At 28.5% G+C, this 12,150-nt stretch overlaps 1 protein-coding gene across 1 annotated transcript in view; it reads right to left on the reverse strand.

Annotated features, from left to right (window-relative positions):
• Positions 1–8,068, reverse strand: part of LOC123297355 — a 190,610-nt gene extending 182,542 nt beyond the window's left edge. The window contains exon 1 of the mRNA XM_044878985.1: positions 7,969–8,068. Coding sequence (XP_044734920.1) covers positions 7,969–8,035 — 67 coding nt within the window. The 5' untranslated portion in view covers positions 8,036–8,068. The remainder of the gene's footprint in view (positions 1–7,968) is intronic.
• Positions 8,069–12,150: the final 4,082 nt, after the last annotated feature.

Here is a 12,150-nt window from a genome sequence, read left to right on the forward strand (position 1 = left end):
TCAAAAATGACCATTGCTCATGTCATTTTTGCACGAGCTCATTTTTGACTTCTATATTAATTAGGATCGAATATTTGAAGAAATTTTTTTCAAAATTCCATCATCAGCACAAAAGCAGTAGCTCCACTTCCTTCGGAAATTCGCTAAAAAACAAACCAATTGTATTAGACCACTCTACCAATATACATAATTTAAATAATATAGAAATTATAATATCCCCATAAATAAAATCATTTAGGATAATGTGTATAAATCAAAGTTAAAAACAAAAAGTGTATATAATTTATGTGAAATGTATGGTAAACATGTATTATTTTAGCTTTTATTTCCATGTTGCAAAAAACATACGAATAGAAGTTATTGTAAGCGAGACAAGATGAAAATTAAAACCGTCTTGGAACGAAATTTTTAAAATACGCCGATACGTATAAACCAAAAGAAAGTAATGTCAAAATCGTACACAATATTGTTCTCTGAGCTGTTCTCCAAAGTGAACGAGATAGAAAGTTGAAAATAAGTAAGGGGACATTTGGGAAGTTGTAAGTCTTGCGTGTATTTTGTTTTAACTTTTTCTCAATAATTCAAAGAGTTGTTTTTATACAATGGAGGGTAGAGGTAAGGAGAGCTATTAGTGTCCCAAAAAGATTCTACCAAAAAGCATTCAGAAACATTAAAAAATATACAAAAAGTAATAAGCGTAGGAGAAAAAAACAAACTATTAGAGCAGTTTACATCAAAAAATCTCTTTTACAGAAGCGCTATTTTGGCCAATAATAGAACTGATATTTTATGTTTTCAGCAGCACAATGATCCTCCTTACCTCCACCCTTCATATTTTGGACATTAAAACCAAAACACCACCCTGAACACAAAAAGAAACTCTCTGAGCGCAAAATTTTGTAATTGAATTTCCAGAGACTTCCACCGCAACTATAACAGAGAGATGGTAACAAAGTGGTAGGTAGCTTCGAGGCATTCAGTCATTATTATTCAATTCATACTTTTATGTTACAATGTTGAAGAAGTGATTTATGTAAATGTAGTTTAAAGATTTTCGACAAAACTTTAAAAGATTGAAGGTGACAAATTTTTAGGGAGTTTCGAATAATAGGTTTATAAACTCTTCATTCGTGAACTGAGTCAAAATTCAAGATTCCTTCAGATTTCATAAGACGAAAATTAAATTTTCCTTGGATATAATTTTCGAAAATCAAAAGAGTGCCATTTTTAGTATTATATGCTTAAGTAGTTTCATACTTTCCAATTTTGGTAGACAATCGGAGAATTTCTAGGAATCCCCTTTTTAAAACCTTGAAATCTACTCGCGTTGAAACGATTTTCAGCATAAACAATTTTTGAGCGAAATTTCTTTTTTATAACAAAATTTTGAGTTAGGTCAAAAAAACCAGAAGTGTTATAAGTTTGACCGCTTTTTATGTGTGTCTGACTGTCTGAATGTGGCATCGTAGTGCCTAAACGGATGAACCAATTTTGATTTTTTTTTTATTTGAAAGGTAATTTAATGGAAAGTGTTTTTAGCTATGTTTCAAGTGCTAGTTTAGGGTACCGTACCCGAAAAATATAAAAAAATTTCGATGATCTTCATAATCGGCTCAGTTTGGAAAAAGCCTTAAGGAAAAAGATAATTTAATGGAGAGTATTTTAAGATATGTTTCAATTGTGTGTTAAGAGTTCCGTAATCGAGAATTGTTCAGGGATTTTTTAAATTTTGTAAATTTCACTATGTCTTATAAAAGTATGATTTGCGGAATATGAGAATAAAAGTTCTTGTGGAATCATTAGAACTGCTTTTTACTTGATATTTAATACGTATATGCATGTTTGGGGTATATGGTAGCTTAAAATCCTGACCACCCACTGTTATAATTGATCATTTAGACATAATTTAGTTAATAGTACTAATTATCATTTATTAGCTTATAATAATAATTTATACAAATAACAATAATACCTAATAACATCCTCTCATGCTATTAATTCAAAATATATTATTAAAATTAGTTAATGGAAATTCAACTATGGTTAAATGTATAAGAGGCGTGGTTCATTTTCCACCTTATCATTTTATTTCATTCCATTCCATCGAAACTTTATTTTTCATACTTACTTTTTGTTTGTTGCATGAAAAAGTTATTTTATTACGCACGTGGTATACTTATTCTTACTCCGAACACTTTTCTATGGTATAAATCGCTTTAATTGAAAATTTTAAATGCTAAAGATTGTAACATTCAAATAACATTTTGCTTGCGATAAGTAAATTTGGTGCCTTTAATAGGCAATTAACTGCAATAGGTGCAATGCAATAGGTGTTTGTCCACTAAGAATAAATCAGTATGATAGAAATTTATAATGATTAATCATGACATGTAGATCACAAAACACAAAATTAATTTTTTACAATATCAGGATTATTAATATTCTTATGAAATAAATTCTTTAAAATTATACATTCTGTCATGATTCAACATGATTGTGTGTCACTATTTGACGTCATTCAGGGCGCCATGACACTCTACACCGTTTTTGAAGTATATTTGAATTGGTTTTTTGAAATGAAAAATACTTAAGTTAAATAGTATTTTTTTTTTAAATAATTCTTTCTTGCTGTAAATCAGACTCTATTGTAACGTATAAACCAATTTTTCAAATTTAGGACAGAAGACTATTGTTTCATAGATATCGCTACCATTTGTGTTTTGAAAGTTTATGAATCTTTGTAAAATTTATGTTATTAAAAAACTGAAGTATAGTACTTACGTACAAGAAGATTTCAGATTGTTTTTTGCAATTAAATGTAACTCAATATATGATGAAATATGATTAGGTTTCATTAACGACTAGAACAGCATCAATTGACATCCATGTGAATTTCATATTCGTTTGGTTATGGTCTTTTAAAAATAACAAAAACTTTTAATAAAAAGAAAGCCGACTTCAAAAGAAAAACTTTTCCAAAATAAATTAATATGCACTAAAATGTAAAAAAATAACGATATTATAATGTAGTTAAAATTATTGTTATTTTTGGAGTCGGTGTCAGCCAAGGAAACAACTCTGACAGAATAGTTTGCTACATTAGCTTGGCTGACAACGACTCCAAAAATAACAATAATTTTAACTGCATTATATCGTTATTTTTTTAATTTTTAGTGCTTATTAATTTGTTTTGGAAAAGTTTTTCTTTTGAAGTCGGTTTTGTTTTTGTTTAAAGTAAAAAATCAAATGGAACCACACAAAAAAAATACAGTCTAATTGAGAACCTCAATTTTTTGTTTGAAGTCGGTTCATTACAACGACACGAACATGGTACACATTGCAATTGCAGTATTTTTTACGATAAACAATTAAAATAAAACATAAAAGTTTATGATTAGTTTTTATCCAACAACTCAATTCCCTGATGGTTTTCATTTTTACCTTAACCAGACTAGCTATAAGCTACTATCAGAGTCCAAAGGTATAAATTTTCCCTCGATCAGCCTAGCCTTGTTTATGACCTTTTATAACTTAAATGAATCAAATGCATCCAGTTACTTTCTGTGAATTTATTCATTTTCAACATTTATTTAACTAAAATGTCATTATTCTGTATTTAATAATAATGAGCTTCACATTGTGAATGAAATAATAATATTATTTAATAATGTTTATAAAATCATAATAAAAACCGCAATGTTTCATAGCCATATTTATAATTCTAAATAAACTAACTAGCTTTAATAATAATAAAATTAGTTTTTGTACACATTTACCAGAAAACAAGTTTCGTTTCAATGATAATTATAATAATAATAATAATAATTAAAGCTATAAAAGCCATTACAAAAATGAAGTTACAAAAATGAAGTTGGTATTTGTCAGAATAATAATTTTTTAGTGAAGGGGTACCCCTTCAAAAAATTCCAAAAAATCGAAAAAAATTTTGTGTTTCGGAATTTGATGAAACACAGTTTATAAGGTAAAATTGGCCCAAAAAATTCAAAAATCGGGTTCATTTAACGATTGGACGGCTAATTTTTGAGATATTGACAAAAATCGATCCAAAAACTCGTTTTTTTCAAACTTCTACTAGCTCAATCGTTAAATGAACCCGATTTTTGAATTTTTTGGGTCAAAATACCCTTATGAACTGAGTTTTATCGAATTCCGAAACAGAAAAAATTTTTCGATTTTTTCGATTTTTTTCAAGGGGTACCCCTTCAAAAAATTCCAAAAAATCGAAAAAAATTTTGAGTTTCGGAATTTGATGAAACACAGTTTATAAGGTAAAATTGACCCAAAAAATTCAAAAATCGGGTTCATTTAACGATTGGGCGGCTAATTTTTGAGATATCGACAAAAATCGATCCAAAACTCGTTTTTTTCAAACTTCTACTAGGTCAATCGTTAAATGAACCCGATTTTTGAATTTTTTGGGTCAAAATACCCTTATGAACTGAATTTTATCGAATTCCGAAACAGAAAAAATTTTTCGATTTTTTCGATTTTTTTCAAGGGGTACCCCTTCAAAAAATTCCAAAAAATCGAAAAAAATTTTATTGTTTCGGAATTTGATGAAACACAGTTTATAAGGTAAAATTGACCCAAAAAATTCAAAAATCGGGTTCATTTAACGATTGGGCGGCTAATTTTTGAGATATCGACAAAAATCGATCCAAAAACTCGTTTTTTTTCAAACTTCTACTTGCTCAATCGTTAAATGAACCCGATTTTTGAATTTTTTGAAACAAAATTACCTTATAAACTGAGTTTTATCGAATTCTGAAACAGAAAATTTTTTTTTATTTTTTCGAACTTTTCACACTAAACACACACTAAAAGTGTTAAGCTCATCTCGAACGGCTGACATTAATTTCTTCATTAATTGTTCTTTCTTCAGTAATGTTCATAATGTATTATTATGGTAACACTTGTTTAAAACTACAACCTTTTATCATTTCTGAAACTCTTTTGATATATTTCAAAATGATCTTAACCATCCTACGTACCTGAGAAACTATGGGGTGAAAAAATGTGATAACAGTACAGAACTAAAAGCGATCCTGAGTAAAGAGAGTAGTATAGTTAGTGTATGTAGGAATCAACTTTACATGTAGTTAATGTATTACGGTTTTTGATGATGTAAAATTATATTGTAAAAGTAAATTATGGTTAGATAAAGAGCTGGTGACTTTCTGTTCCAAAAAGAATGATAAGTTGAAAGAAGTCCTCAAGTTCTCAGCAGAGGAAATAGAAAAGGAACTGCGTAACTGATTTAAATGAATATTCGTAATTTAACTTAAAAAATTAGGTTAGGTTAGGTTGTATTGGCTGTCCACGAAGGACACACTTAGGCTATGAAGCCCATTGTGATACCATAAATGTGTTCCACCTTTCCGCTAATAATTTCATTTATCAGCTCCTAAATTTCAGAGGCTGAGTGCACCTCCTTCATGCATGTATCATGCACTACACCAGCCTATCACAACTATTAATTACATTAATTTTGTTGCGACGGCTGGAATCGAGCCCGCTACTCTAAGCATACCGCGACGGAATTTTACGCCATTACCAACTGAGCTAATAGGGCGACTTCTGAAGTCTTACTATGGAAGGAATATTTAACGGGGCTGATATTTTAGTATTTCATTCAAATTATTTTTTTTTAATTTAAAAAAAAATGTAAAAAAACAGCAAATGTAAATTTTAACTATCAAATAGCATCAAGTTTCCTATAGCTAACTGATGATGAAAACCGCACATTTTCAGAATCGAACTGATTTAAACAGATTTGATGGTATTTGATAGTTACAATTTACATTTGGTGTTTTCATAAACTCTGTGTTGTATTTAAGTTAAACAAGTTATTGTCGTTTAAAACTTGAAATTCTTTAGTCATAATTTTGGGACAACGTTATTCAATTATTTACAGTTGCGCCAAGAAACTCAATCCATTAGTAGACTCGAAGTTAAATTTGGTTTGAAAAAATGATTTAAACTTTGAGAAATTAGACGTTAAAATTACTACTTTAATTTCAGAAAATGCAGAATATTTCGAAAACCATGAAGTTAAAGTGAGGTAAACCTTGGAAAATATCTTAATTTTCATTTTAGAACCTGAAAATGAAAAAATAAACAGGGTGGTCTATTTAAAAAAATACAACTTTTATACATTCCACGTTTCTGGTCACCCTGTTTATTACGAAAATAATTTTGAAATATACAGCCAATAACTCTCCAGGTATTCTTGAAAGTAAATTTTGTTAAAATCAAGCCGTTTAGTCACAATTTTTCGTACCGCATAGCATGAACAACCCTATATAATAATTAAAATTTTAAGAGCACTTCTAGCATTTTTTAATATATACGAACAAAAATCTCTTAAAATGTCATAGAGCATTTCTAACATAACCCGACATAAAAAATTAATTTCTGGTGCATTACAATAAGGCGAGATCTTTCAATATAATCGTAAAATTTAGTTCAAATTGTTATATTTTTAAAACATTATTGCTTCAAAAACTTTTAAAAACTAAAAAACTTGCCATAATTTCGAAAGTTTATTCTCCAAGGTTTATTCTTGAGGGTTTATTAATTTCGAAATGTTAATCTCATAATTGCAAATCGAATGAAGAGTCACTTATACTCGTATGTTTGATTGATTGTAAATTTTAAAAATTATACAAACTGCAATTTTTTTCTGACTTTTTATACTTTTCTTCTCCATTCGCACATTAAAATCAGATAAATATTTCGACCACCAGCTCTATGACCATTTGTGTGTGTTACATTCCTAGTAGAAGAGGTACATATATAACGTTATAATGCTGATAAGCAAATTCCATACCTCATACTTTTACTCATATTATTAGGACTCATACAAAAAACTAAATGAAATGGTAATAAAAAATGTTCACGAAAAAGTTTCGAATTGCAAAAGGATAGAAAAATAGTAAAAGTTGATCTATCGATAGTTATATAAAAAGTTTATATAGCGGCAAAAATTAAATGACTGGCCAATCACTGAAAATGTGAATGAGGCTAAACATGTTTGTACTTTTCGTCAACCTTGGACCAAAATGAGTTAATTGGTAAAAAAAAAAAAAAATTTACGCGAGTGATATATTAATTGTTCTAACAAATTAATTTGGTTACTAAATAAGCAGTTGTTTTTTATGCTCGAAAATGCTTTCTAAAAATAAAACTGGCTAATAAAACACTTTCCACGTTTGTGGCTATAAATGGCCAATTTCAAGACTTTTTATCTCGGAGAGATTTTATCGAATTCAAAAAAAAAAATTCTTATGTTTTATATGGTTTTTGATAAAACAAAAATTCTAGGAAAATTTGTGGAATTTTTCTTGATCGTTTGGTGTATCGTTTTTGAGTATTTTTCGGTCACTGATGCATTTGATAAGTAAAACAAACAAAAATTATTTTTTCCCCGGAAAATCTGTGGAAAATACTTGTTCTTAATATTAAGAATCGATACAATCATAATTTTTACGCAACATGTCCTCAACTTTTTTAGAGGTCATCCGGGTTAAATTCCCCTTTCAAAGATTAGATTTGCCTCTTGCTAATAAGTTTATAGGCAAAATCGTTATAGTCTGGAGACCTCTTTGCGTACTGTGAAAAACTTTTTAATCTTAGAGGTCCCCCCGACTGTTATGACGATTTTACTTATCATAACAATTTTAGATGAAAATATTTTCTTGTTTTCATTTTATTGTCGACGGGTTTTTAGTATTTGAACTTTATTTTATTACATCATCAACCATAACGGTCACGTATTTTTCAGGCATTTATTAAAAAGCGAAAGCTGAAGTCAGTAGATATTAATCGAATAAATATTTTCCATCATTGCGAATGAATCAACCCTCGAAAAAGGGCTGCTGTATATAAAAATATAATACATGATGTATAAAAAAAATCAGTAAAAAGAATTATTTTACTTGTACTTACCTAAAGTAATTGTGACGAATGCTGTGATCACAAAAAATAAAAACGTTAAATTGTTATATGATGACATCCTGGTTTTCTCTCATTAAGCATAATATCCTTTGAAATCCTTAAAATATAACATGAAACCGCTGGTATAATATGCACACAAAACACACACAAAGTACTTTTTTTTCTGTAAAAAAACTTTTTCACATTTTGATAAACTCACTCACATTCATATAGAACTCAACTACATTTAAAGACACGTATAATTATTTGATTTTATTTTTGTAAATTTTTATCCATGTACCTTATTTAGTTCTTCTTTTCTTTTTCTTTTTTCTTTTTTACTTATTATTATGATTTTTTTCGTCCATTTGTATGAAAGTACTACGTTTTATAAATCTTTTAAAATTAGTTTCTATTTAAATATGAAAGTGAATAAATTATTATGATTTTTATAATAAAATTTTTGTCATATTATAAAATTTAATTTGTATATATAGATATATTCTCATAAAAGGTACTAATTTATAAAACATTTATTATTTATAAACAGGTGATTTTTTTAAAAAATATTCCACCAAGGAAAACAGATTTTCAAGCAAAGCATTTTTTTTTACGAGACGAAGCCGAGGGTGACAAACATGAGATCTGAGACATTCTTTACTTTTGCTCCCTAGATGAGTAATATACTAGTTTGTTTGCACCATCCCATTTTGGAACATTTTTGAAGGGGGAAATCTTTTAAAAGGCACGTGTTAAATGGTCCATTTCCTATATTTACAATGGTCCAGTTTCTTTCTAATATCGTATTATCAAGACGCATAAATATGAATTATTAACAACAAAGTTGAGTCATTAGCCTAAGCCAAGGCTTAAATAAACATTGGTTTATCCAAGGCTACCGGCTATTAATCTATGGTTTTTCAGCTTTTGCCAAAACCTTGACCAAGGTTAGTAAGCCAAGTCTTGATTTAGTCGGATTGAGGAACGAGTGGATTACCAAGGTTTGATTACTTTTAATCAATAACTACTTGGCATTGCTTAAATTGGTATATGTTCCGGCAGTATATTGCCCCTTTATTCACCAAAAGCTTACATCACTCTTATATTCTGAATTTATTTGATCATTAGCAAATCCGTTGACAACATAATCAAATACAATTTTGAAGGCATTTTATTAAACTCTTATGTTTTTCTACATTTTCTACCTCTACTTTTCCTTTAAAATTTGAAAAGATAATAAATTATGAATAAACGTTTCAGATATAAATTTTTTTCAAATGAAAATAAACTCAATTTAAAAATTTAATTTCAGATATACACTTACAAAACAGTTCAGGTTAGGCCTGCGACTCACCCCCAAACAGTGCTTTAGAAAATGGCAAACCTTCAAACAGCACAAAACCAATTCCAATTGAAGAAAATTGAGAGATTGAAAAAAATAACACATTTTTCTTAAAATCGAATATTTCATTTTTAGTTTTCCAAGAATTTTTATCTCGAAAACTGCGCATCTAGCGACAAAAATCACGAAAGTTCTTTTTTGCTTAAAACTGATCAGACAATACAAAAACATTTATTAATTTTAAAAAAATTCAAAATTTTGACATTTTTTTTTTTTTTTTGTAATTTTTAAAATTCCATTACAAGTACAAAAGCAATAGCTCCATTTCCTTCGGAAATTTGATAATATTGTTAAGTAAGAAAAAAAACATGTCCTACAAACGAAAGGAAAACATATAAAATGCGGTTAAAAGCCTCACAATATCCAACCTAATTTTATTTTTATTTTTTCAAAGAGAAAATTTATTAAATAAAACATTACATAAAATATTTAAGTTTATTTATCAAAGAAATATAATTAATTGTAAGTGTTATTGTGTAATTAATTTATTTCTTACATATAAAATAAATAAAATAAAATAAATACATGTTAATTCGCAAGAATATTAATATAAAGTATATTTATCACATTTATCACACAGAGTAAGTACCATGTTTTCCAATTTTAAACGGAACTAAGTTTTATGCAACAAGATAGTAGTTTTACCACTATCGTAAATGGTAATGTTGTTAGAGTATACATATATGACGTATATATCGAAATAAAACATATAATAGTGTAGAAGTTTGTGCCTTGTAAAGGGCCCGGAATTCTTTATCAATTTAGCTACAGACTGGCTTCTTTGAAAATTTAAAGCTTTTTAATTAGACAATAAAAGCACAGTGAAATAGATATATGTTGAATGTTCTTCTTGTCCGGTAGCATTTTACAAACATCTGAAACAGATTGTCAGACAAATCTGTAAACGCTCTGATCTTTTTAAATCAGCAAAGTATTTTATTTAATAGTTAATATATTTTTTATATGAGGATGAATAAAGACTAGGTGATGATAATTATGGGTATTTCTTATTACTGATTCCTAATTGTCTGTTTTATACCAGAAAATTTTACTACTAAACAAATAAATCTGCGATTTTTGTTACAATAATTAGAGACGGTGGACCACCCTTCAGTTGCTTACAAAAATTTTTTATCTATGAGACAAGAAAAACATAAAGACCAAAGTCTATTTACCAGAAGGTAAGCAACCGAGAATGTTTCTGAAATAGTAAAAATTTCCGTTTTACTATTTATATATGTAATAATAAAGTTGATATTTTATGTTATGAGTCATATTCTGCCACAAGCACAGCTTTGTTACGCCATTTTTCAATGTCAAACAAACTGCAAATTTTTAGAGATAATTATTTAAAAAGACGGTAAAGTATTTTGGACCAAAACAGTGTCCTGTACCCGCTTATGTTACCATTATTTAACCCTTTGTCATAGACCAACTTGATACTTAGTACACGCAGAAAAATAAATGCTTTGATAATGTTTATCTTTTTACAAAGGATGCTTAATGTGATCAAATTTACAGCGAAAGCGTGGGCAGTAAAAGCACAGAGTACCTAATAAGAAGGTGTTCTCTGCAATGAACTGTAAAGGTTGCATGTGAATAGAGTCTTCCTGAGAGAAAGGTGAAATACGGTGCCATTTATGTGCACATTAAACTATCTTCTGCGTTGAATATTAATAAAATAAAATTAGGTATAGTTTTTATCGATAGTTCTTTTTGATATTTAAACTCTCAAGCAAATAAGTTACGAGTAGAAATAACCAACCTTTTTCGATAATTGTATTATTAAAATAGTTTATTGTAAAAAATATCATGAAAACATAAAAGTATTTATATTGAGCCAAGGTACAACCTTCTTCCATACACATATAATAAACAAAAAAACTATAACTACTATAAATAAATTTAGTATCATATAATTTATATGCATAGCTTATGTGATAATTTATAGATTTTCTCCACTCGAGTCACCAACCAGAAGTCAACTTTTTTTCTCCTATATTTACAAGTTGTAATAAATGTGTGCATTTTTTGAAGTTGGTAAAAAATTTAAAAATGCAATTTATCCTTGCATAATTCGTGTAAATAGTTGATTCTTTTTTGGGTGAAAATAAACAGTTGACATTTTTCAAGAAAATATTTTAAGAGACATTAAACTCCACAAAATATTTGTTGTTTGTTTCTTTAAGCACCAGAACGCAATTTCGATTTGTTACGCGTTAGTGAAAGTGTGGAATTCTTACTGAAGAGATAGATCAAAGCGTTGCCGGACATATTACAAGTTCTTAAAATATTCCTGTCCCACAAATTATTGTGAAAAATTAGAATATACATATTTCATTATGTTTCCCCTTTTAAGAATAGGTATGCAACACAAGAACTGAAGGCTTAACTTGTAAATTATTATTAATTTGATTTTGAATAGTAAATTAATCGTATTATTAATCATACGGTATATGTGCAAGTAATTTTAAAGCGCTTATCTGCGATAAGTGCAACTAGTTGCTAGAACATTATCCTTAAATGACAAAAAAGTAAGTACATGTGTGGCAAGGGATGAAACAAGAACATTTCAGACGAGGCTGCAGTTGTTCTAAGTACTCGAAAACGGAAATCATGTTCATGCCGTAACTCCTACTATATTTTTCATAAAAAATCTTTTGAATCCGTGAGTTTCAATACTTGTTGAGTTAATTGATCCCAGACAACTTCAGATTACTTTATTGGAACTTAATTCGACAGAAAATAATAGGTTTCGGGCTGTCGAATGAAGTTGCAATTAAGTTGTCTGA

This window comes from Chrysoperla carnea, chromosome 4, assembly GCF_905475395.1.
Source record: "Chrysoperla carnea chromosome 4, inChrCarn1.1, whole genome shotgun sequence".
NCBI classification, from domain to species: domain Eukaryota; kingdom Metazoa; phylum Arthropoda; class Insecta; order Neuroptera; family Chrysopidae; genus Chrysoperla; species Chrysoperla carnea.